The 27,351-nt window shown below is 40.6% G+C and overlaps 1 protein-coding gene across 1 annotated transcript in view; it reads left to right on the top strand.

The window, feature by feature from the left end:
* Nucleotides 1-27,351, top strand: part of FGF18 (fibroblast growth factor 18) — a 139,445-nt gene that overhangs the window by 65,944 nt on the left and 46,150 nt on the right. The window contains 1 exon segment of the mRNA XM_032214414.1: nt 3,416-3,596. Coding sequence (XP_032070305.1) covers nt 3,416-3,596 — 181 coding nt within the window.

Raw genomic sequence — 27,351 nt, 5'->3', positions numbered from 1 at the left:
CAGTTTTGGACCTGGAAATCCTCCTGCACCAACCTGGAAGCCAAAAATAGATGAGGGGGGATGGGGTGCATGCGTGGGGGGGGGGGGGCGGAGGAGCACAAAGTGGTCATCCATGCATTTGTGGTGGTGGGACACACACGGGGTTGTTCTTCTCTCTCAGATGGAAGAGAGACACACAAATATACGGGTTACTATTTGTATGTGTGAGCCTATGGTAGTTAGAAATGTGTCATTGTTAAATAGGATCACTCTAACCCTGTGATGGCGAACCTATGGCACGGGTCCCACAGGTGGCACACAGAGCCCTCTTTGCAGGCACACCAGCCATCGCCACCTCCTGCTGGCCAGCTAGTCTTCGGGTCTCTGCCACGCAGGTTCAGGGGGCGGAGTGCATCTGGGGCATGCACATGCATGGAGGGAGCGCTCACATTGCATTTTTGGGCCTCACATAGTGCCCCCGTACCCCGTTTTGGCTTCCATAATTGGTGCAGGAGGTCTTCCAGGCCCAAAACACGGCACAGACATGGCACATGCGCCCCCCGCACCCCATTTTGGGCGTGAAATACCTCCTGCATCAACCTATAAGCCAAAAATGGGCAATGGGAGTGGGGCGCGTGTGTGGGGAGATGGGGCACATGTGTGAGGGGGTGGGGAAACATGAGGGGTTGCGCATTGCATTATGGGTGTTGATGTGCGCTGTGACACTTGCACGCTTTTGGCACGCAGTGAAAAAAAAGGTTAGCCATCTTTGATTCAATCAGCAACCTTAACCCAGCAGTTTGCTGATTACGGTTGCTGCAGTTAAGATTGGAAACAAAAATGGTAGCAAATAATCTGTTATTTTTCAAGACACACCTGAAAAAAAAAAAAGAACTCAGGAAGTGGCTTTGCAAATTTTCTAATTGACAGAGTGGAAATCTGCCCAAACCATGAAAACAAAATAGTGATTACCCTACTTTCCAGACGATGGAAAGAGACATCGTAGATATTTCATGTTGACGTTGCTGAGATAATTTTATATGTTTGGAAGGTCATAAAGGAAATAATTGCTATTAGGCTGCTGCAGTGTCTGGAAGTTAAAAGAAGTGTTTTTGGAGTATTAAAGGGACACCTTTGAAACCAGGAAGAGGTTTAAACGGAGAAATATTTAATTTTTTAGAAATGAATCTGCTTTAAAAGCAGTGACAGCTGAACCCTTTTTATATACTTTACATTATTAAATGCTTTGGTAGTATAATCCAAGCCAAATGGTTTGTGTGAAGGCCACACTCAGATTCCTATTCATTTGTTGAAAGCATTGCTATCCTTTTGCAGCTAATGAAAATAAAATATTCATTATATTCAAGGCTACCTAGGATTACCATTTTGACCGCTTATGCATTCTTAAGAGAAAATGTGACATTAAAAGAAAGGGGGACAAATGAGGCAGTGGTGGGATTCAAACAACCAGTTTAACAACTGGTTCTCTGCCATAATGACCAGCTGGGTAGGCATAGCTCAGTGGTCATGTGACAATGTGGCTATAGCCAACTCACGTCGATGGGCGCTTTGCCTTAGCGGTTATAATATAATAAGGGTTAACCAGAGAGGCAGTTTCTGTAAGCAGGGCATTAAAGATAAGGCTAGAAACAACACCAGAATATTTCCTTCCTGCCTTCCTTACAGGATTAGCCCTGTAAAGTGGGGAAAAAAATAAAACAAGATTTCTTCCAATAACCGGTTCTCCAAACTGCTTAGAAAGTTACAAACCGGTTCTCCCAAATAGGTGCGAACCAGCTGAATCCCATCACTGAAATGAGGATAGAGCTTTGCATAGCACTCATATATATGTATGTGCATTTCTTTCTTCTATACAATTTTGGCAAGAATATCAAAAAATGTAGGAGATTTCAATGTCCTTCGCAGGTCCGCCTAGGATTGTTGTGGGGAAAAAGGAGAGGAGGAAGTACCTTGAGTCTGGAACAAAAGATGGGATACAAATAAAAGTTTGATAGATTTTAAAAATTGGGGGAGAGGCACCGATGACTTTGCATGTTCTTTCTCCTCCATAATAGCAGGCATATATTTCATCATAAATGAGCGGTGGTTCTTTCCCAAATCACTTGTAATCATTAGGCTCATCCAGAAATATAGTTCTGTTTGCTTTCGGATGGAGTTGCTCTGGTTTTTTGCTGGGCATATAGTAGGTATAGAGTGGACTGGATTTCCTTGAGTTCGCAACATGGTGATGTCAAAAGGATCAGGAATAGACTTTCTGGGGGCCAAGAGGATGCACTACTGGATGCCAACATAAGACTTGAGTTGGGCTACCTGTAGCTTCCTGGCACTGTCATTCAACACTGTGTGTCCTTAACTTCATGAAAGGTGTGCTCTTAGCTTTCAGATGGAATGAAAAGGAGCTTCAACCTAGTAACCTCTTCTCCAATAGAGAACGTGATGGGGTTCTGGAGACCAAGGGCATGCCAAAGTAGTCCAGAGAAGAAACCAAAACCATGACTACTAACACGACCCTTATTTAAGGTTATCAATACAAAATACTGCAAGTCTAAAGACACTTCTCCTATTTCCTGCCTTTACTTTCCAGAGAACTTGGAAAATGCTTTCTCCACTCCCATTCCTTCTGTGGAATGGGATGTCTCTTATCTGACTGTTACCCTAACTCTGATGGCGAAACTCTGGCAGGCGTGCTCTGGGCACATGAGCCGTCTCCCATTGCACTTCCGGTTCTGGTGCACCGGCCAGCTGGTCTTCACATGCATGGGAATGCTAGAAACCGGAAGAACAGCTGCCTGGCACACATGCATGCGCCAGGTGGCTGCTCTTCTGGTTTCTTTTGGGCACATGCACACTGGCCAGGTGGTCTTTGCATGCACGCATGCACGCATGCCAGAAATCAGAAGACCAAGTGGTTGGCGCGCATCTGTGCACTGGAAATGGGAAGAGCAGCCACCTGGTGGGCACATGCACACTGGCCAGGTGGTCTTTGCATGCATGCATGCACGCATGCCAGAAATCAGAAGACCAAGTGGTTGGCGCGCATCTGTGCACTGGAAATGGGAAGAGCAGCCACCTGGTGGGCACATGCGCACTGGGTGGCTGCTCTTCTGGTTTCTGGCACACATATGTGTGTGCGCACTCTCGTTTCCGCATTTGGTGCTGAAAAGGTGAGCCAACACTGCCCTAACTGGAACTGTTCCTTCTCAAGGATATTCCCACAATTGTAGCCAGTCCTTCTCGAAACAAGTCAAACCAGCGTTAGCTCTTGCAGATTCCAATAGCCAGCACCAACCTTAATGTCTACGAGCTTCTGAACGTTGGTTAGACAAAATACCGACTGTGCTACCTGGCATCTGTGCGTTAAAAATGGCATCGTCCTTCATGGTTTGTTTTCCTCCCCCCTTGTTTTGAAAACTAGATGTTTGTTGCTGAAGAAAATGTGGATTTTCGGATACATGTGGAAAATCAGACGCGAGCAAGAGACGATGTCAGCAGGAAGCAGCTCAGACTTTATCAGCTCTACAGCAGAACCAGTGGGAAGCATATCCAGGTGCTGGGAAGGCGGATTAGTGCCAAAGGAGAAGATGGAGACAAATATGGTAAGAGAATTTGCTTTGATCTGCTATTCTTAGGTGTGCCTAAAGCAGTGATGGTGGACCTTTTCGGCACCGAGTGCCCAAACTGGAACGCATGTGCATGCGTCAGAGCACCGAAAACCTAAAAACCACCTGGCTGGTGCGTGCATGCCTGTTTTTTGGCTGTTGGGGGCTGTTTTCTGGCCGTTTTCAGACTGTATTTTTGCGCTGGAAACCAGAAGAGCAGCTGGCAGTGGCGTGCCCGCCCACAGAGGGCTCTGCATGCCACCTTTGGCACGGATACCATAGGTTCCCCATCACAGGCCTAAAGCGTGGAGGCGATTCATCAGCTTCTCTGATTGGTCAAACTTGAATAAAATAAGCCAAGACAATGGACATACAGTGACCCAGTACCAAAATGAGAGGACCATTAGCTTGTTAAATATGAGGCAAATTGGGGCAAAAAAGGGACTTACGACCGTTTTTCACAGTTATGACTTTTGCAAGCATCCCTGTGATCATGTGATCAAAATTTGGCTACTTGGCAACTGACTCCTATTTGTGACTGTTGCTGTGTCCCAAGGTCGTGTGATCAGTTTTTATGACCACCCTATAAGCAAAGTCAATGGGGAAGCCAGATTCACTTAACAACCGAGTTACTACCTTATCAACTGCAGGGATCCACTTAACAATTGAGGCTGTAAAAGTCATAAAATGGGGCAAAACCCACTTAACTAATTTCTCACTTAGCAACAGAGATTTTGGGCTCAATTGTGGACGTAATTCGAGGACAACCTGCACATATGTGTATATGGCAGGGCTGGGCAATCTGCATCCCTATGCCTTTGTTTTATAGTTCAGTCTTCTGAGCCCCTAAGATTATCTAGTAGAGATATGGTAGCATGCTGCTGGCATAGGGTAATACTATTTTAGTTTAAAAGACAAAAAGATACATGGGGTTCATACTGTACTTCACTAGGTCATTTTCAAATCCATTGGCTGCATTGGTATAGCATATTAATCTTAGTTACCTTTTACCCTCAAGTTCAAGAGTTTGTCTGCGACTCTGCATTTTGTCAATAGAGGCCTAAAAATTCTGGCCTATGGAAATTTCTCCAGGTGATCCTGCAGCTCTCAGTGTTCAGGAAAATTTTAGAAAATGTGGACTTGCTATGGAGCCGTTGCTCATTTTTAGTGTTTGGAAGAAGAATGGACGAGCGAGAAAAGATTGAGGGTTTATGCTTGCTGCTCTAGCAAAACAATGTACTGACCATATTTTTTGGAATATAAGACACACCGGAGTATAAGACACACCAAGGTAAGAGGTAAATTAAAAAAAAAAAGTTTGTGCACTCTGCAGACCTCCCATTGTGAAAAATGGGGCATGCAGAGAATTTGAGAGGCCTGCAAAGTGCTCCTGGGGACTGGGGAGGGAGGGCAAAAATGAGCAAACATGGCCCATTTTTCGTGAAAACTGTCCCGGTTTTTGCCCCAAAAAGGGCATGCATAGCCTTTAGGAGGATACTTTGCAGTCCTCCCAAACCATCTGCATGCCCATTTTGTTGAGGGAATTTGGGAGGCTAAAAATGCTGCATTCAGTGTATAAGATGCACCCAGATTTTCACCCTTTTTTTTGGGGGGGGGGGAAAGGTGCATCTTATACTCCAAAAATACGGTATTTACACTATATATCTTACAATGTCAGGGAAATCTATACAGGCTGGACACAATACAGTCTGACAGCCCTAGATTGCTAACTTATTCTGTTCAACGCTTGTGTGTCTGTACTTGGTGGACCACCGGGAGGGGGGAACTAGCTTTACACCAATTAACTAGTGGTGATTGGGTTGCTGCCTCTTCTGGGCTCCTCCATTGACCTTGCCTTGCCTCATGTCATGATGCCTTGTGTCTGGTCAGAACCAATGCCGGCTTCCATTTTCCGCACATGCAAATACAGCTAGTTTCCCCGCCCCCCCACTGAAGTGGTACCTATTTATCTATTCACAACATTGCATACTTTCAAACTACTGAATGGGTAGGAACTAGGGACCGAGTGACAGGAGCTCACACCATCTCATGAAATTGGGCTTGAACTGCTGGAATGCAGACCATTTCTGGCCAGCATTAAGACCATTAAGTCACTGTGCCATCGTTTCCCCTAGCAAAACATTTAAGATTGTCTATTTGAATTCCGTTCAAACTGAAATTGGGGTAGGTCTGCATACTGTTTAGGTTTCAGATTGGGGGCTGATAGAAAACATGGCTAGGAAAACAGCTCTATTTCACTTGGCCTGATGTAGAGGATGCTGATTTTAACTGGGGCCAAAATTGATATTCAAAAATCCATGCCTCCAATGACATACATAAAGTATTTGTCACATTTAAAAAAAAACAGAACTGACATATTTCAAATATGGTAGGTTGTAGGAGTAAAATGGAGTGGAGGATTTATTATACTGTGGTACTTTACACTGGAAGTACTCATAATTTTTGTGAGAGTTTGATCTTGAGTTGAGTAACTTCAACGTTTAAAAAATCATGCTACACTTAAACGATTAGGATTTATTTAGAAACATTAAAAAAAATCTTTTGCCATCAACCGACCATGGAACATTCTTGTAGTAGGTTTGATTCTGAACTCTAAACAGAAAACATTACAACAATATATTGAACTGAGTCGGGTAATCATTTTGATAGATAGCTTTTAAACTAGGATCCATTTAATTGGTTATTAATCAGGCTATGTCTAGACTGATAATGTGAAAGATTCTCCAAATATTTCATAGTGGTGAGATGTTGAGTATTCCTGAAGTGCTTTTAGATCATGGAGAATGGAGAGGGGGGATTATGTCTGGACAGGTTATTTAAAAAGTAGCTGCCTATTCATCAACTAGATTTAAATCTTGCAATTCTGTACAATGCTTTTCCCACTTGACTATAACAATGTGAAGTGGTTGACTAATTCTCTTGCACACACCGACTTTTAAAAAGGAAAAGGGTGGGAAATGGAAGGTAAAAGATTCACATTACATGGTATCTCACACTGATGGAATAGATAGGAGAGGCAGCCGCATGTAAGCTGAAACACTGGATTTTCAGCACACAAAAGCAAGAGGACATTCTATACTGTTTGTTCTCTCTTTGTGTGCAGTTCATTTACAGGGCTGGTCTTGCTTGGGGTAGAAAAAGGCTTTATTTGTGTTTCATGGCTGGGAGATTCTATTTCAAAGTACGGGACTTGCCTGGTATGTTGAAAGGTAATGTTAATGTTTCCTGTGTGCCAGGCAGCATTGTGCTATGCAACTCTGGATTTGAATGGTTTCCTGAGAGCCAAAACAAGGGGCAAATGATAAATTATAGAGAGGTGACATTCACGTAACAGGACAGAATGCAGAGGTGAAATTGACTGATTTGAAATTCTGGATAATGAGTTTGATCAGATCCAAGCTGTAGCTCAAAAGGGGGCAGGTTTTGCATGCAGGATGTCTCTGGTTTACTCTCAGTATATCTAGTTACAGTAAACAATACTGAAGCTGATGGCCCAGTTTACTAAGATAGTGCAAGGTAGTTTTCTATGAAGTACTTGTACTCAGATATTATAACTAATCGGCTTCTTAACTGAACACTTAGGTGCTAAATGGTGGGTTTTGCTGTTATGTGGAATAGAATGTATGGTTTCCTAGCTCTCATTTTTTTTCCTTCTTCTTATCTTGCTGGGGAATAGCAGAATTTTAAATTCATCTTTTTCAAAAAAGCAAACTGGACTGTTTTTTCCTTGGAAGACCTTTTGCTTCTCATCCAAGAAGCTTCTTCAGTTCCAAAAGTGCTTTTTTCAAAAAGAAGCTTTTTGGATGAGAAGCAAAAAGTCTTCAAGGAAAAAAACAAGTGATAGGATTAGTCCAAGACATTTTCCCATCACTATATATATAGTACTTGCCAGAGGCAATGGACTTCAACTATCAATTCTGATCAACTTAAGATACCAGATTAGAGAAGGATGATCTTAACAGCAGCTAGTGGACAATACAGCCACAATACAGAAGTGAGGATTCTTTCTTTTGTCTCTTGGAATAACTGGATGGGACATAGATTGATAGTCATCCCCAAGAGAAAAATATTGCTATGAGTTCCTAGTCCATCTTCTTTTTAGGAAAGATGGGAAAGATCTAGTTAAGATTCTGTGCAGTTCGGAGAACTCCCAAATCCCACTCCTGGCTGGCCCTGCCCACCCCACCCCACCCCTCCCAGGAATCCCCACACGACCAGTTTTGGATGCAGATAAGTGGAGGGCGCTCATGGAGGCTCAGAGAGGGTGAAAAATGGGCCTCTGGAAGTTCAGGAAAGCTGGAAACAGGTCTCCAGAGGGCCTCCAGAACCTGGGGAAGCTGTTTTCACGCTCCCGGAGGCTCAAGGAAAGCCTCCGGAGCCCAGGAAGGACAAAAATCCCTCCCCCGCCGTGGTGCAGGAGGCCGTTTAGGCCACGCCCACCATGGCCACACCCACCCAGCAACCAAGCAGAGAACCCCTTGCTAAAAGTTTTGAAGCCCACCGCTGATACTATTTAAGTCTCTTTCCCGACATTCTGAAGAAAGCTAAGTGTGTACAAAACTTATATAGCCCAATGTATGTTGGAACACATTAATGATCCAATGTTTAAAAATAACACTGAATAAATGACTGGCATTCAATTGCATTAGAGCCAGAAGAGTCTGGTGCCTGTATCAGATATTGACCTGATTCACCGCTATGACTTTCTGAGCCCTGATTGCAGTATTTCTGCTTGTCAACTTTAAAGCTTATTTGCCTTTTATAACCTTGCATCATATTCAGTGTTAACTTCTGGATGTCTTTTAATAATCCTACCATTGGCTCAAGGTTGACTCAGCCTTCTGTCCTTCTGAGGTTGGTAAAATGAGGACTGAGATTGTTGGGGGCAATAGGCTGACTCTGTAAACCACTTAGAGAGAGGGCTGTAAAGCATTATGGAGTGGTATATAAGTCTAAGTGCTATTGCTATCAAGCAGTTTATTTTATAAACTGTACAAGTATAACAAGTATAGGTATGAACATAAACATGAACAAAGGAAGTAAATACAGATAGATGGGGACGGTAGGACAGGGATGGAAGGCTCACTGGTGTGCTTATTATGCATGCCCCCTTTACGGACCTTTTAAGAATGGGGTGAGGTCCACGGTAGACAGTTTAAGGTTGAAGCTGTGGGGGTTTGAGGATGTAACAACAGAGTCAGGTAGAGCATTCCAGGTGTTGACCACTCTGTCGTATTTTCTGCAATCAAGTTTGAAGCGGTTTACCTTGAGTGTGTATCTATTGTTTGCCCATCTATTATTGTGGTTGAAGCTGAAGAAGTTGTTGACAGGCAAGACCTTGTAATAGAAAATTTTAGATTGGACCACAGGTGGTGCAGTTCCAAATTGTCCAAGCCCAAAATTTCAAGTCTGGTGGCATAAAGAATTTTATTGTTAGTAGAGGAGTGGAGTACTAGTGAAATACCTCTGAACCCGCTCAATCATGTTAATCTCCCATGTGGGGTCCAGGTGGATGAGCTGTATTCAATAATTGGTCTGGCAAAGGTTTTGTATGCCCTAGTTAGCAATACAATGTTGCTAGAGAAGAAGTTATTTTATATTTCAGATTATTTTCTAATTTTCTCATAAGTACCACGTATGCTAATCATTGCTACATTTATTTTTGTTCCTGTTTGCCCAGCATTTCATTTTTACCATTTTGAATGCCAACCTCTTCTCTTTTTAGTTTTTAGGAGGTGATCTTTCTCCAGAAAAATGTAGTGTGCCCTCAAACTCTCCCTCTCTCCCTCTCTCTCTCTTTCTCCCTCCCTCCCTCCTTCTCTCTCTCTCTGTTTGTGTGTGTGTGTGTGTGTATGAGACTTTATATTTTTGGAGTATTTGTTCCTGGAGGAGATTCCTCTAATGCTCCATAACTATTTTTTGTTTTTGTTTTGCCAGTCAAATTGATTCTGAAACTTCCCGTTCTCAGTTTATGAGACAAAAGTGGATTTCAAAAGCTGACTTACATGTTCAGCAGACTGTGGCTGGTTTGATAGAATCACGACAAGCTGCAGGTGGGGTGTTGCATGTGTTAACGCTCCCCTAGGAGCTTGATTCTGCTGATGCTGTGATTTTATATTGTGAGGCTAATCTCTGTGTTAGAAAAAGTAATTTAAGTAGGGGTTGCAACGAGAAAGGAAGAGTTCTGCTAGTAAGTTTCTTCAACCATGCATGCAAATAAGATTAAGTAAAGCTTTCTAAATCCTTCTATATAATGGAAATATTTCTCAACATATAAAGTTGCCTCGTAGTGAGCCAGTCCATTAGTTCTTGTAACCCAGCAGTATCTCCAGTGACTAATAGTAGCCCCTGAAGACAGGGATGGGCAACATTTTGGAGTGTGGATAGGATGTCCACATTTAAGTGGGCAATGCCTGGTTTTTCAAGGTAGGTTTTGGAAGTTGGTGTTTATTTTCTTTATTATTTTAGATAAAGGAAGTCTGAGGGATTATACTTTCTTTATTATTTTAGATAAAGGAAGTCTGAGGGATTATACTTTCTATTTTTCGGGGGTGGGGGGAATGCAGAAAATGGTAATGTTATGAATTGGTCAGTGCATGATTCTTGGAGGCTCAGATAGTTAAAAAAAAGGATTCTAGAGATGTTGTGGACTGAATCAAGAAATAAAATGGAAAAGAAAGTCTGAGCTCTTTATTGAATGATCTTGTAGATTGTTACCAAGATTTAGCATTTTGGAAGGCCTGTGACTGAGCAAATCTGATTATGGAGTTTGTGAGATTAATCCAGGGGTGAAATCAAGTTACCTTCACTACTGGTTCGCAAATGTGAGCGCCCCCGCATACGCAGAACGTTAAAAAACAGGATATGATGACGTCCAGGCGGGTGGGTGGGGCCTTCAGCCGCCACTGCTACCGGTTTGCCCAAACTGGATAGAACCAGCTGAATATCGCCTCTGGATTAATCCATGTCCTGGAAGGAAGACTCTCAAGATGTCCTCCATGTTTGCCAGTTTAGAAAGAATAAGGGATAGAAAAGGAAGGGGCAGTAGATTAGTTCTTCCTTCTATTCATAATGCATAAGATACTTAAGAAAAAAAGAAAGAAATTGCCATAGTGAAGAAATCAACACATGAAGGTAATACTGAGCCTAAGAGATTGGTTAGCCAAAGACAAGCCTCCTTTTCTGCAAGCATCAGTTCAATGAAAACTATTTAGAAATTAGTACTTCTTCCTAAGAGTTAGCTGTCCACAAGCAGCCTGGCAGTTCTGGATCACCAAACAGCTCTCTCTGAACTGCGACTCCGATCTGTAATTTATTTAGTGGAACCAGAAGGGATCGCAGTTTTCTCTTTCAAGCCAAATGTTTCTGCTTGCACTCGTCTTCCCTTCAGAGTCGCAGTAGGACAAAATAACTTTTAAAAGACCTTCTCTCTCCCCCATCCCTCTTTACCCCCTATCCTACATCTTCCCAACCATTTATTTTCATAAAGTTAGCCTGGGGGCAGTGATGACCTCAACATAATAACGATCACTCGCGGTGGCAGCTGTGCTTTCACAGGGGGGACCCAGAACTGAACAAGGACAAGCAGGGAAGTTTGCATCTGGGCCGGTGTTCTCCCTGTGACAATCCTCACCCCCATTTCTCTGAGCACATTTCAGTGGTGTGGGTATTTGGCAGGGTTTTTCTTTGAAACTGGCCACAAAGAAGTCGGGGAGGAATAAGTGGGCAGCAGCAGGAATTAGAAGCAGGGGTGAACAAGGCAGGCTGCTCCATTGAACCACAGAGAGCCAAGCAAGCAGGACCTCCCAGGATTCTCTGGGTTAGAGGGAAGGACTCAATTACCATCACCTTGGATCCTGTTCTGAAAGGTTCAGCAACCATTTAAAATGTGCCGTAATCATCTTATTTGAAACATCTGTGCTCCTAGGAGTTCATTCTTTATTTAAGTTGGTTTGTTTTGCATTTTTGCAGATACTTTCAAGAAACTAAGGGGTGGGGGGGTGGGGTGGGGAAAGGAGCACTTTCCTAGAAGAATTCTATTTTGAACGTTGGCTTTTGGCCCATTGATGTCGAATGGTAATGTTTTTGTCCCCACAGATGCAATGACACATATCTAAGAAATGGGCCAGCCTGAGAACCATTTCATACAAGAGGAGAGGAGGCCAAGATAGGTTTTTAAAGAGGCAGACACATCACAGAGCAGAGATAGCCAGCTGGCTTGTCATATGCATCTATGTCTTTAAAAATGGGTTGGGCTCCTGCCTGGATTACATTCGTTTTATCAGGCATTACATGTGCACAGTAAGAATGCAACATGTGAAAGAGCCCCCACTTGTCACCCAAAATTGTCCCGGGTCAGTGTGAAATGGGCCTTTGTAGAAATACGAGTGGATGTTGTTTCTTTCTTTCTTGAAACTACTTAGTGGCAGCACTAAAGTGAATTATGAGATCGTCAGATTGCCTAATTTTAGAGGCCAGCTTTGGAAAGAGGAACTGGATGTATGTGCCAGTCCCAGGAGGCATGTTGTGGCATGGAGCCAACAGGGAGGTGTGAAGTGCCAAGTCCTACATGCAGCTTTGTTGCTGCAGCTGAGCCTAAAAGCAGGCTTGGTACGGTCTGACGGGTACTTTCCACCTATCTTAATGCGTTCATCAAAACATGAGATATCCCCAAATGAGAGACTGTTTCTTTCTGTCCTTTTATTGCCCATTATGCTTGTGACGTGTGTGGAGAACAGAGAAACTTTATCAATTCTATCCACTTCTACTGATCAGATGTATTTTCTGATTCTTGTCTCCAATAAAATCACAACTCCTTTTTTTTTTTGGCCTTTGGGAATTGTTTTCTTCAAGTATAACCAAGAGCTGCTAGAATTGTCATTCCTATGTATTCAGTTCACTTCTCTCCAGAGTGTAACCAAACTGTAGTCGCATATAATGCATTACACAGAAATGCACCTTAGAGCATGCTAGGATGCTAATTTTTTAAAGAAACAAACAGAAGTGACATGTCTCTGTTTTTTGATGTAGTGTTCATAGAAATGTGCAGTTCTGGGATGTTGTCCTAACATAAGCAGAGCGGCACTCGTAGCACTGATGTTCACCAGATATTTACTTATTCTAATAGATATTATTTTGTTCTTTATTAGGTTACAGAATAACCAGACAAAAGAGCATTTATTTATTTATTATCAGTCATATTGCCTTATGGCCTGAACAGGGCATTATATCTTTGTAAGGTAACTGGTTAAGACTGGTGCTGCAGACTCTCCATGGGTTACCAATAACTTTCTGGATGCAATTCAGGGTGAAAATTTTAACTTACGGAGTCAGATACAGCTTGGCTTCTAATTATCTACAGGATTGCCTATTTGTCCTAGAATTGGCCTGTTTGGTGCATGTGTTTATGAGCAGAGGCGGTGTTCAGCAGGTTTGAACCGGTTCACCCGAATCGGCAGTAGAAATCGTGAGTGGGCCCGCCCTGGCTGTATTCTGTCCTATTTGGGCACATTTTCAAGCCACACACATGCGTGCAAGCCACGTGCGCAATCAAAGCGCATGCTGGAAGGTTAAACACATGCGTGGACAGGTGCTCACATTTGTGAACCAATAGGGAAAATAAGTGAATACCACCCCTTTTTTATGAGGGGTGAAGGAAGCAGGGACTGGCAGATAATGCTTTTCTTTTGTTGTTCTTATTTTAACAAATAGTCTCTTTTTAGGCTAATTTAGTGTCCACTTTGATGGCTTTCTTGAATTTATTAAAAACTGATTTGTTTTCACAGAATGTTTGGGAATGGATGAATGGGCATACCCTTCTATATCAAGAGCTTTTTTTTTTTTTAAATGCCTTCTAGTCAATCTTGACTCTTGGTGACTGCCTGGACAAGTTGTAACTCCAGGACTATCTATATACCATTAATGAGAACTCACATTAACTCTGGTTTTTCAAATCAGGCAAGAACAAATTATTTTATGATAACTAAATAAAGCAGACACTTTATGCAAGTTTTTTTCAGCAATGAAAAAAGCGATGATTTGGTGGATATCTGTGGTTGGAGAGTGCTGGAAAATATATCCCTATTTTAATTTGTGAGAAAATTGGAAGAGTTGGTTGTTAGCCAGGTACTGTAGATAGCTGTCCTTGACTGATTGGCTGATCTCAAAAAAAGGCAGAATAAGACTTAAGTCAGTCACTTGGATGGAAGGCCACTAGGAAATCCCAAGGGATTGGGCTAGACTGGGAAATTAAAAAAAAAAACCCTCAGAAAAAGGCACTTCTGTGTTGTTGCCAAGAAAGCTACATGGATGTGTTTTTAAAGTCATCAGGAGTTGAGTTCAACTTGAAGGAGACTTTACTTTTATGATGTTGCTGGCATACAGGTCAGTCATATTTTTTATGGCATCCTCTCCCTTCTGTTCAGTTTTGTGTTTGTCTTGCAACTTGCCAAATTTCTCCCCAAAGACAGACAGATTACTCTATGAAATCCTGATCTGTTATTTTTGTATAATACATTTAGCCGAGGGGTTGCCAAAATATACCTATCATTTTAAATCAGACTTCCCCAATCTGCAGCTACTCTACTTGTGTTAGGACCCCAGAATTCCAACACTGGCTTTGAATTCTGGGAGTTGTATTTCTATCGTATATGGAGGCAGCAAGTTTCAATAATTTTAAAGGACTTACTCAGCCCCGAAGTTAAGAAAAACATGGCTCCAAATGTTTTAAGGATAATTAGTCTTTTTCAGGAGGGGTGCGATGGCTCAGTGGTTAAAGATACTGAGCTTGTCAGCTGGAAAACTGACAGTTTGGGTTTGAAGCCCGAGTGCACTGCACAAAGGAGTGAATTCCTGTTCTTTGCCCAGCTCCTGCCAATCTAGCAGTTTGAGAGCATGTAAATGTGAGTAGATAAATAGGTACCACTTCAGTGGGGAGGTAACAGCGTTTGCGGTGCTTCGGCACATAGTCCTGCTGGCCACATGACCACAGCAATGTCTTCAGACAACATTGACTTCCTCAGCTAATAAATGGAGGCCAGCACCGCCCCCTAGAGTTGGATATGACTGAACAGAGGTAACTTTCACTTTTTAGTCACTTTCATTCGCTATTTTTATATGTCTCTGTCTCTAATGCTTTGTGTTGATTTAAGAGCCCCCTTCCAGAATTGTAAGCTAAAAAAATAGACCCCCATCTGTGACTCATTTAAGCGGAAGTGAGACAATGGCACCAATAGCAATTCCAGTCTAGATAATCAATACAAACATTGTTAGTGTAATGATTGATCTTGCAAAGAGCTTTATAACAGTGTGAATGCCTATCCCCTGAAGACTAGTCAATGTAACATTACAGCACCTTATTGTGGCTGAGTTATTTCTTTGCAACATCGTCCCAGCTGCTCTTCTGAAAGCTGCTAGGAAAGCTCTGAAACTTGTCAGACGCTCCCATGAATACAGTTATAATTGTTGTTATAGTAGTGGGTTTTCTTTACTGTAGCATTTACTTCATTTTAGCTTGATAGGTGGGGGACTTAACCTTTACTGAATCCATCATGTGAAGGTGAAGGAGGATTAAATATCCTCCAATCCCTTTCCATATGTACAGAGTCATAAAAGACAACAACACATATATTGATGCCAGCACAGGCTTTTTTATTTTCAAATCTGTATGTGTGTGGCTGGGAAAGAAGAGTGCTTGAGTCTCTTTTTTGCCAGTGGCGATCACAAACAGAATTTGTATCTCCCTTAAAATGAGGTGTCTTACTTTGGCCATGTCAGGCAGGGAAATTCACTGGAGAAAGCAATTATATTTGGAAAAGTTAGCCGTAAAAAGAAACCATGTCGCCAAAAAACACAGTGTTTGGACGCCATCGAAGCTGACACCAGCCAGAGCACAGAAAAACTCAAAGAAGAAGTGCAAGATTGGAAGATGTAGAGACACCTGGCCTATATTGAATTGCCAAGAATTGGACACAACTGAATGGATAACATCATCATCTGAAACTAGAGTGGAACAAATCAGAAAGTGACTGTATATTAGAGCTGTAGTGATGCAGTGGTTAGAATGCAGTATTGCAGGATAATTCACTGCTCACTGCCAGGGGTTTGATCCCGACCAGCTCAAGGTTGACTCAGCCTTCCATCCTTCTGAGGTTGGTGAAACGAGAACCCAGATTGTTGGGGGCAATATGCTGATTCTGTAAACCACTGAGAGAGGGCTGTAAAGCACTGTGAAGTGGTATATAAGTCTTAAGTGCTATTGCTATTACACAAATAGTATCTATTAACATTTAAGTCATCCATTATCCTATCATTCCCAATTTTTCTACAGATATCTACTTTGTACCAAACTAATACCCACCTGGCAATGATAGTCACTACAGATGGGTTAGCAATACTTATTTCAAGTGCAGAAATGTACAGTGAGTTTATTTTCTACCCAGTGAGCATGAAGTGCTATATCACCCAGTTGTGGAGGCTCCCCCCCAAAAAAAGTATTTGCATTCTCTTCCAATGATGCTTTTGGACCTGTAATTCATACATTTGATCAAGAAGTGAATTTCTGATAAATTTGTAAGATGAATTTGCAAGTTTTCAGGTTGCTTTCCTGGGATTGTCAAGGAAATGAAAAGCATTCGTAGGAGAGGGACGAAATTTAACGGGAGTGGTGAGTGAGGCAATCTGCTCACTTTAGATCATGGGTTGGAGTCATTTGTCTTCTACATTTGTAGAATGTAAGAACATTTGTAGTTTAGCTGCAGCTGGAAATGATGTGGTCCCTTATTCAGCCCTGAATGCTGAATCAGAAAGAAACCGTAATGCTCTTGAGTAGCATAGCTGCCACGAAACTGCCGTGGTATCTGATTTAATACAACATTGATAGAGCTTATAAAGATTTTAGTAGACCACTGTTTATTTGGGCAGATGTTTAACCATAGCTGAAAAACAAGTCAGGATTGAGTGTTTCATTCATTTTGGGATTACTAATTTCAGAGTTGAGAACCTTTGTCTAGCTCAGTGTTTCTCAACCTTGGCAACTTGAAGATGTCCGGACTTCAACTCCCAGAATTCCCCAGCCAGCGGATGCCAAAAAACACAATGTTTGGATGCCATCAAAGCGGATGCTGGCTGGGGAATTCTGGGAGTTGAAGTCTGGACATCTTCAAGTTGCCAAGGTTGAGAAACACTGGTCTAGCTATTCAGTTGCATACATGGTCATTTGGAAGTAGAACATACTGACCTAAGTGCAATTAATCTAAACTTTGCTGTGTTTAGGACTGTTGTCTGAATGGTTGCAAACATGTTAATGAAATGAGAACCTTAGAAACAGCAATTTTTAAAATGTAGGCTGTGGTCCTACAAATAATTCAGGTGTTTGGCCAAAAAAACACCTTAGTTAATTCAATAGGCTTTCCTTTTGAGCCTCATACTGCAATAATGAATTGCAGTATGAGGCTCATTCTATGTGACCTCACTTAACAGTAAATCACTGTATTTTGAAGTTGCAATGGGAACAACTTTTTGTTCGGGACGAATATGGATTAAAATAACCTCTTTTTGAATAAATATGTGAACTAGATGATAATTAACTCTCGCTGTTTCTTAAAACTCTGTAACGGTGTTTCCTTGTTAAAAAGGAATAGAAAATACATGTACTGGTAGAGAAATGTTCAAAAAATTAGCCTTCAAAAATGTATACATTGGACTAACTTGTAAGAAATAAACAACTGTGTATCAGAAAAAGGTCGACCGAATGTATACATATTTTTTAAGCTGGCTGTTTGGAAATTGCATGAGGAAACAGGGTGGAATGAAAAATGAGCAATTCAGAGAAACTAAATTTGACAGATTTGGCTACCCTTACTTCAGAGTAGAAAGTAATAGGATAGGAATGCTTGGCTGCAATCCTATGCATATTTATTTGGGAGGAAATGTCACAGAAACCTGGATACTTTTTCCCCCTTAATAAAGATTCATAAGACTGGGTTATGTATAATTTTTATTACTGTGCTCTTATTTTTGAACCTTTTAACTTTTCTTGGTATTGCGTTTTCTAGTCTGTTCTTGTGGTCTAAGAAGATTTGAAAGATAATGTAAGAACTTTTTATTCATTTGTGTCCTGCCTTAGCTGATTTTACAAATAAATCAAGGTGATGAAAATATCCAATACACCTTCCACCTCCTAGTTTGCCCACAACAACCTGTGAAGTGAGTTAAATTGAAAAGGGGTGACTGAATAAATGAATAAGAGTAACTGAAGAAGAAAATTCCTTATTTTGATGAGGATAGAGCAACTGGATATATTTCGTATTATCTTCTGTGCATAATCTACCTTCCATTCTTTATGGATCATACTGTAGCTGACATACAACAATGAGGTGCCATCAAGCTGGGTTTCTTTCCTGCACAATCTATTATACCTATTTTTTGATGCTTAAATGTAAAGTTTTATAAGCCACTATGCAAGCCCATCCTAATTTGGGGGGAGAAGAGATAGATGGGAGATCCTGGGTTGCAGAATTAATTAGATTTCACCTACTTTTCCTAATTGCTTTATTGAAATCTGTCAAGATTTAATAATATTAATTTGCTATTAGCTTCTATAAAAAGTGTTTGAGGAATTTAAACTGGGAATAGTCGGTGTAAATTATTGTTATTTTTTTCCTTCCCAATTTAGGGAAGAATCTGTTAAGCTTTGCTTTTATCTCAGAGTTCATTGGAGTACGATCTCTGTGTTTTTATGCAATATATATATATATAATAAATATATATATATATATATATATATATATATATATATATATATATATATATATATATATATATATATATATATATATATATTTTAAGGATTAATTAACCCTAGGGAAATTAATTTACTAATGAGGTATAACGGGTATAAAAAACAAAAGCCTGAATTGTTTTCAGCAATTGTTTTCTTTAGAACAGCGATGTCAAATTTGATTTCATTCAGGGCCACATCAGGGTTGTATTTGACCTTGGGGGGATGGGGGGGCTGGCCATGGGGCTGGCCAGCTTGACATCACTTCTTTTTGAGTAGACGTGTGGTGGCCCGAGTGCTCTGCCAGCAAAAAGAGTCTCCTGAGCTTCGTCTTCAGCTGCAACAGCCTCCTGCAACCCTCTGCCAGTGAAAATGGAGCTCGGGAGGGCTGCCTTCCCAAGCTCCATTTTCACTGGCAGAGGCATGGTGGGCCAGATCTAAGCACCCTGTGGACGGAACAGGACCTAATTTGTAGGGGAAAGAAAAACCTAACAAAACAAAGATTTAAAATGGGCTAGATTTGGGTGGGGGGAGAGAAAATACCCCAATGCATTACTATGGAAGAGGCAGCTGTGCAGTACTTGGAATGCTGCGGCTGCTCTATTCTTAAGACCCCCCTTTTCCTCCCCCCCAGTTTCATGAACCAGGGCAGAGCAGCTGTGAATGGGGCTACAAAGAATTCCAGAATGCATTAAAAGTCTGTATAGATTCTCAGTCATCCAGGTCATGGTTGTCCCAAAGGTGCTTTTTCAGGAGGCAACTGGAGTTTTTTGTTTTTTCTTCGAAGACATTTTGCTTCTCATCCAAGAAGCAAAATCTTCAGCTCTGACAGGGTAGAATAATCCTTCCATTCCCCACTATCCTGTCAGAGCTGAAGAAGCTTCTTGGATGAGAAGCAAAACGTCTTCGAAGAAAAAACAAGAAAGTCCAGTTGCCTCCTGAAAGCGCTCCAGAATTTAATCTTTGCTGCTTTAATGCATTGAAGTGTTTAGGTTGGCTATGTGGTATTGAAGCATGCCTCTTTATTTTAAAATGCCCTGCTCGCTTGCAGAGATGGCTATTGCTACTACTACATTGGCTTCTCATGTCTTATTCATAGTGCCTTTTCTGTTTTTCTGTTTTTTGTTTAATTCCTGTTCAGTCATGTCTAATTTTTGGAGACTGCCTGGACAAGTCCCTGCAGTTTTCTTGGCAAAGTTTTTCAGAAGTGGTTTGCCATTGCCTCTTTGCTAGGGCTCAGAGAGTTTGACTAACCTAAGATCACCTGTTGTGGCCCAGCAGGAGCTGTTGGAGCTGCCACCAGACTCTGACAGCGAGGGGCCCTATGAGTCGGCTCTGGAGGATGTGGAGGACCCTGGACAGGGTTCCGACTCTGAGCAGGGCGCAGAGAGGCTGGTTGGCCACCAGGAGGCGCCTGAGCCTTGGACCAGTGGGGAGGAGACAAGGGAGTGTGAGCCTGAGGTCAGCAGTGAGTTGTTCCTGGATGCCCGGCACCGAAGAGCTAATAGGCATCAGGAACAGTTGCGCAAGTACAGGAGGTAATTGCACTCAGCTGGTGATCATTAGGCTCCTCCCCAGACTATAAAAGGACTACTTGTGCACATGCTCCCCTTGCAGAAGTCAACGCAGGAACTAATGTCGGAGAACATTATTGTGAGCTTGGCAGGCTGGATTGCTGCCAAGCCTTATCTGTGCTGGATTGGTGCCCAAGCTTGTCTGTGCCGGTTTGCTGCCAAGGACCTGTCTGTCTGTTAATTAAATGCCATAACTAACTTATCTTTGGCTCAGAGTGTGTGTTGGTGTAGGACGAGGGGGGTCAGAACAATCACCTATTGGCTTTGTGCCTTAGGCAGTTCTAGGACTCACAGTCGTCTATTTCAGGCCTAATGCCTTAACTACTACACCAAACTGGCTCTTACCTTTTCTGTAATCCCAATATTGCAAATGGTTTGTCTAAAGTTTATTTGAAATATTTATGGCTGTGACAAGCTATTATATCTCTATATCAGCGTTCTATGTGAAGAAGCCACAGGATAGGGTAGCCCCTCAACTCACGATCGTTCGTTTCGTCACTGTTTGAAGTTACAGTGGTGCTGAAGAAAAGTGACTTTTGACTGGTCCTGGCACTTGCAGCTGTCACAGCGTCCCCATGGTCACATGATCAAAATTAGGATGTTTGGCGAGTCCCGGGGTCATGTGATTTCACTCTTCCCAGCCAGCTTCCAAAAAGCAAAGTCAATGGGGATAGGTGTATTTGCTTAACAACTGAGGCAAAAAGTCAAAAAATGGAGCTGCTTAACACACAAAGGTACCACATTGCTTGATGATGGAAATTCCAGCCCCAATTGTGGTCTATCCATGGGGCATCACAGTCCTGATTTTATCATAATTCAGATTGTTGTTGGATTATGACAGAAACAACAAAAGCAGTTGAACTGCTGAAGGAAACAATTAGACTAATCCAGGGTAGAACTCCATATTTCCGAGAGAGAGAAAAAACAATACTTGCTACTGGAAGATCTTTATGAAAGTACTTTAAAAGTTGGTCTGTTTTCTTTAATGCTTAATCTAAAGGGGCCTTCTTTGGCCATGACATTAGTGGGCAATGGTTTCCCTTCAATTTTTGAAAAGATGAAAAGGAAATAAGTTAGAGAGCAATCCTGGGATCTAAGGGGTCTTAGCATTTAGTGAAAATGCTTCCCTGCTGATAAAAGAAAGTTTCATATATGTGTATGTGTATGTGTATGTGTATGTGTATGTGTATGTGTATGTGTATGTGTATGTGTATGTGTATGTGTATGTACATGTGTATATATGTGTATGTGTGTATGTGTGTATGTGTGTATGTGTGTATGTGTGTATGTGTATACGTGTGTGTGTATAAATACATGTATATATATATATATAAATATATTTATATATAAATATATAAATATATAAATATATTTATATATAAATATATAAATATGTTTATATATAAATATGTTTATATATAAATATGTTTATATATAAATATATAAATATCTAAATATGTTTATATAAAAATATCTAAATATCTAAATATCTAAATATCTAAATATCTAAATATCTAAATATCTAAATATCTAAATATCTAAATATATAAATATATAAATATATAAATATATAAATATATAAATATAAACATATATAAACATATATAAACATATATAAATATATATAAATATATAAATATATAAACATATATAAATATATAAAAATATATAAATGTACACACACACACGCACACACACAAAATTAATTTTCTGGTGATAGGCTTGTTCTTTATATCTGCAAACCTATAGCATTTTCCTAGGAATAAGTCAAATGGGTTACATGTATTTTACTTTAAAGTATATTTTTATTTAGGCTAAACAGATCCAACTTTCTCAACTGTTTTCATAAGATTTTTTTAAAAATGAAATATTTTCATTTGTAAGTGTAAATATTGTCTTGCTGGGTACAATCCAAGTTACTGCTTAGGATCATAGAGATAGTTTGCTCCGGCCCAGAAACTTTTGACCTTAAGCAGCTATCCCTCAGGTTATTGCACAAAATGATTTTGAAATTCTTTTTATTTTCAAAAAGATGTTTGTAAATCTTCTTTGACACAGCGCACCTGATACACTCTAGAGTATTACACACAGAAAGGGGGAATCCCTTTTTAAGTGGTTTATAATAAGAAGAAAAAATAACTGCAAAAGATTTAGGCTGAGGTTCATTTGAAAATAGGAAGACCACATACATTGTCAAAAGAAGAAAGGTAAAAATTATAGAAACTGTACATATATGTACAACTTGTTTTATGACAGTATCTTCAAGGCCTCACTTGCATTTTCTTTGAATAAGCTTTACCCATCCTTGTCAAGAAGACTAAGAGCAGATGTTAATAAAGACATGGCCAACAATCTTAATCCATCTTCAGTTTAAAGTTCAAGATACAACAAGTTTCTTACTGGAAACAAAAGTTCAATGAGGAGTACAATCCTGTCAGGACCAGGTGAAGTACTGATATTTCTGGGAAAGCAGACATAACTTGAAGTCAAAACAAAGGTACCCAAAGTCAATTTTTTTAATCCAGTTTTTAATCCAGGAAACTCCAGTATGCACTCAAGGACAGTAGCCTTTAGTAATTCCTGATTGTACTCATCAGGAGCAACTATTTATTCTTGAGTAGACAGTGCTTCCCAAAGTGCTTGCCCATGCATGCACCTCTTGGCCCTTTGGGGTTTTTAATGCAACAGTGATGACATCATCATAAATTAGGTGATCAGGTTCAAAATTGCAGCAGCAAATAGGAACAATGAGGCATGCTCCATCTCACTTCTAGTGCTAGAACTGTTCTTTCTCTTCTCTTCCTCAGTGAGGATTCAGACTCCATAAAATTGAATAATTAGCAAATTCAAAATTGAAGGAAATGTTGCCCTGTGTACCTTTTGTAGATTTCTTTCGAAATCTACCATCCAATGTAAGGAACCTTAGACAAATAATTTCATCAGTTTAAATTAAATTTAAATGAGATTGTGTAAAAATAATTCAATAATTCTGAAGAGGAAAAAAATACAATTTTCCTGAAAGGAAGTGCACAACAGCAAGCACCATTTTAATATAAGTATATATGCTGGCTTTATCATGTAAAAAGGTGGGGAGGGGAGGTGGCGCTCCCAAAATGTTTACTTTTTGCAATTTTGCAAACACATGTTTGTTGTTTCAATATCTGCTCCCTTTTCAATTAATCCATTCAAATCATTTAACGTAACTGGCTAAAAATGAGAATGACTAATAAGAGGGAGTGCAGATTGTTGGGTATTATCACATTCTTCTAAAATGTGTGTTACTGTATTTCACATTTAGGAAACTGTACGTTGGAGTAAAAGAGATGAGTAACAGAGAGGAATTTCTGAGTTGAGAAGTGCATAGGATTTTAGCTGCTGAGACACACGTCTTTCAGTCTTTTACAATGCTTTGTAAGCTAACCTTACAATCTTATTTACAATATTTTATGGCTTTGAACAAATATGTTTCTCAGCAGGGAAGTAACTGAGGAAGTACAGAAAATTTCATCTCTTTGAGCTAAATTGATTTGTCCTTTAAACTGAGCTTTGCTCAACTAATTGATGCCAGCTTTAAATATAATTTTCGATCCATTGGGTGTGTGTGTGTGTGTGTATTGATTTGTATTTTTGTCTCCTCCCAGTCTTACTTCCCAAAATAAGGAAACAATTGCATTGTGCAGGAAAAGGGGGAAGATGACTTTACAAGCTGTTTTGCTGAGATCTGTTTGGATCTCTAGTGGTTAAAAAAGAACCTAGGCAGAAATGATAAAGGAAGGCGCCTCTTCCTCCTGATGCTGTTGAGAGAGGCTTAGCGTAAACCCTTTAAAAGAGAGCACTATTGATTTTATTTGACCTCCAAGCATGCTGCAGCCAGGACTGTATTTTCCCTGTTGGGGGGTGATTCAGGGGCATGGAAGATGGAGCTTTTGCAGTGAAATAATGTTAGGCTGCAGGGAAATGTTCTTACTGGAATCTCCTTCAAATGATTCTGTTTCTGATCATTGGGGCCTCTTTACTATCCTTTAAGGGAGGGGGAGGCTGTGTAACAAAAGTGCAGAAGGAGTTTATAGACTGTCAGCAAAACTGTAGCACTGTTAAGCTAATGAGGGTATCTGATGCTATTCTAACTGTTTTTGCTTTTCCCCAAACATGCCCCAGATCATCCAAACAAACCAACAAATGCTTCTCTCTCTCTCTCTCTCTCTCCACTTATTGTGAGAATTGCACCTGGCATGAGGCAAGATGTTCTGTACTGACCAACTGGATTGATGCAAAATCTTCTGTAATCACACCTTTTCTCTTTAGGGATAGATACACTAGGACTAGCCATATGGTAGACTCAAGACTCATCCCCCACCCTTATGATTATCCTTTTCCTGTTTACAAAAACCCTCCAAGGAGCAACTCCCAATCTTATTAAACTCCCTTTGAGACTTAGCCTTTAAGTGGGAAAGGTTTTGTAATTTGCACTTAGGATCATGCACTTAATCCTAGCATCTTCTTGTGTTTTATAAAAGTCTCTGCAGAAGACACATTAGCCACATGCTGAATAGAATTTCAAAATTAGATCTCTTCATATAATGACATTTTAAGAATAGGCTTCAATTAAAAATAAAGCTTTCCCCTCTATTGCTTCCCACTTCTTTAATTTAAAGAAGTAAAATATAAGTCAAGGCAAAATATAACATTTAGCTACCTCTTAGAAAGTGTTTTGTTGACAAACAATCAGTTCTATATATTTTAGTTTTGGAACCCCTGGTACTTAGATGACAACAGTCTAAGGTTGTGTACCTGTGTATGTTATGTAACACATTATTTGCTCATGATTTGCATGATCCTGTACTTCTACAGAATAATTGAATTCTACATTGCAGTTTACTTTGATCCTGATGTTCACATTGAAAGAGTCAGCACTTCAGTAATTAAATTAGTATCACAAATAGTTTCTCTAAGTGGCAAGAAGGAACAATTTATAAGGGTCTAGATCAGTGATGGCGAACCTATGACACGCGTGTCAGTGCTGACACGCATAGCCATTTGGGGTGACACGCACAGGATTTCATGCGATTCATCCTCGGCTCCTGCACGGCCGCCGAGGATGAAAGAATCTGTGCTGGAGGAACGGGGGGTGGGTGGGATGTGTGATCTCCCCCGCCCACACTCACTTACTGTATCGCTGCCGCCCCTTTCTGAGCGCAGGGGCTGCTGGTAAGGCGTGCGTGCCGTGCGCACACACGTCATCAGCGCGGCGAGGGAGGACCCACAGGAGAGGAGCGCGCGAACAGTGCGCGCCTCTCTCCAGTCAGGCCGGCACAGAGAGTCTACTCCTGGGACTGTCGGTTACGACCGCACCACAGCAGGGAACAGCGGAGTGCCAACGGGAACTGTGAGCGCCATTAGCAGCAACTATTGGGGTGCCATGGACTTGTAATTGCCCACAATAACTGAGATAAGTGAGGGGGAGGTTGTGTTAGCTTGTTAGGCTAGTTAACCCCTAATTGGCTATCTATAATTCTATCTGCTGTCACTGGCCCACTGATGGAGCACCCAAAGGTTAAGTAAAGGGAGTGGTAGTGGCAGTGGCCGACCCTTTCAAGAGACATGGAGCGAGATGTATGGCATTATAGAAAAAAATGGCAGATCATTTTGCGTTCTATGTACTGAAACGGTAGTAAACAGAACGTGGAATATAAATAGACATTTTGAAACTAATCATTCCCAGCTCTTGGAAAAAAGTGAGGATGAAAGGAGGGAATACATTTCCAAGAAGCTACACCTTTATAAGAGCCAATCTAACTCCATCCTTAAATTTATGAAAGGCTCTACAAATTTAAACTCTGCAAGTTTGAGCATTGCTCACTCCATAGCTCAGCATGCAAAAGCGCTTAACAAAGAAGTTACTAAGCAGGTATGTTAAATAATTTGTTTTTGGTTTATTAAATACAATTATATATTGCAATTATACATTTTTGTAGTTTAAACTATAAATTGCGCAAAATTATGTTTTTGTCGAAGTGACACACAACGCGAGTTATGCTCGATTTTTTGCCGATTTTTGACACACCACGCCAAAAAGGTTGCCCATCACTGGTCTAGATGCATTAAGAAAATTAACAGGCTTGTACATTCTGCTGGAACTGTAAGATGGAAGATACCAAAACACTGATCATCTGATAACATATCTTATAAGCAAATTGCTACTAAATCTCTAATTCCTCTAGATTTACTTATTCTTAATGAAAACCAGATGATTTTAGACAATAGAATCAAGTGGATAAACTCCAAGGAGTTTTGACATATGAATGGAAATGTTTATGTTTATCCTACCCAATTTCTTTACACAATTCTCTGACTCCCAGGGTGCAAGTAACAAACCTGACTTATTTTTCCTTCCTTTCTTTGAGCATGCATGGTAAAACTGCTTAGAAAATCTAAGCCTACTAGGTACATGAAAAAGTTCAGATTGTCCCTGGAGTTTGAAGCCCTTAGAGCAAGAGGGTCCAATCTTGGCAATTGTAAGCGGTGGACTTCATCTCCCAGAATTATCCAGCCACCCATGCTGACATCTGGAATTCTGGGAATCGAAGTTCACAAGCCATAAAAGTTGCCAAGGCTGGACACTTATCGTAGCCTAGAGTATCCCAGGTGGAAACTTCTCCAGGCTGTGGGTTGCTCAGGCCCCGTTTTCATTCCAATATGAAACAACATCATTAAGTACATCTCAATGATTGCATTGCCCCCTTACTTCAGAAATAAAATAGTATAGTCAATGTCTCGTCCTACATTCTGATTCAGTTCAGGATGCTTAGATTGAATCAGAGCAATTTCACAAAGAGACTTGTATTGAGAGAGGGCTGTTTAGGGAGTATGATTTTTGCTACAAGATAAGCTTGTCTAAAAATGTCTTTCTACAGGAAAAGACCAGACAACATTGCTCTAGCAAGCTTGCAAGTCAAATTAGAATAGTTTGAGCTAGTTTGCACTTTGGGGTAAACTGTGATTTGTTTAATCAATTTTATTGAATAAACCACATCTATGAATCTGTCCATACACATCTATGAACAGTGTTATATCAAACCCTAACAAATCACATTTAGTAGGTTCACAGAGCGTATTTAACTCCCAATAAGGGCTTACATGTCACAGTTGCATTATTAACATATCATGTTATGCCCAAATTAGTTTTCAGAATATGCGAAGAACTATTGTGCTGAATTACTAACCCGCAATTTAAATCTATCCTAATCTGTTGTGTAACTCAGTCATTATGGATTAGTGTAGTATGTAAACATAGTCACTGAAAACAGAGGCAGAGAAAAAGGGAGTTGTGCAATTAATACATATTTACAGAAAACTGGTTTTCAGATATCAGCAATTT

This window comes from Thamnophis elegans, chromosome 3, assembly GCF_009769535.1.
Source record: "Thamnophis elegans isolate rThaEle1 chromosome 3, rThaEle1.pri, whole genome shotgun sequence".
NCBI lineage: Eukaryota > Metazoa > Chordata > Lepidosauria > Squamata > Colubridae > Thamnophis > Thamnophis elegans.
Note: the sequence above shows the minus strand (reverse complement) of the source record. Positions and strands in the feature narration are given on the sequence as shown.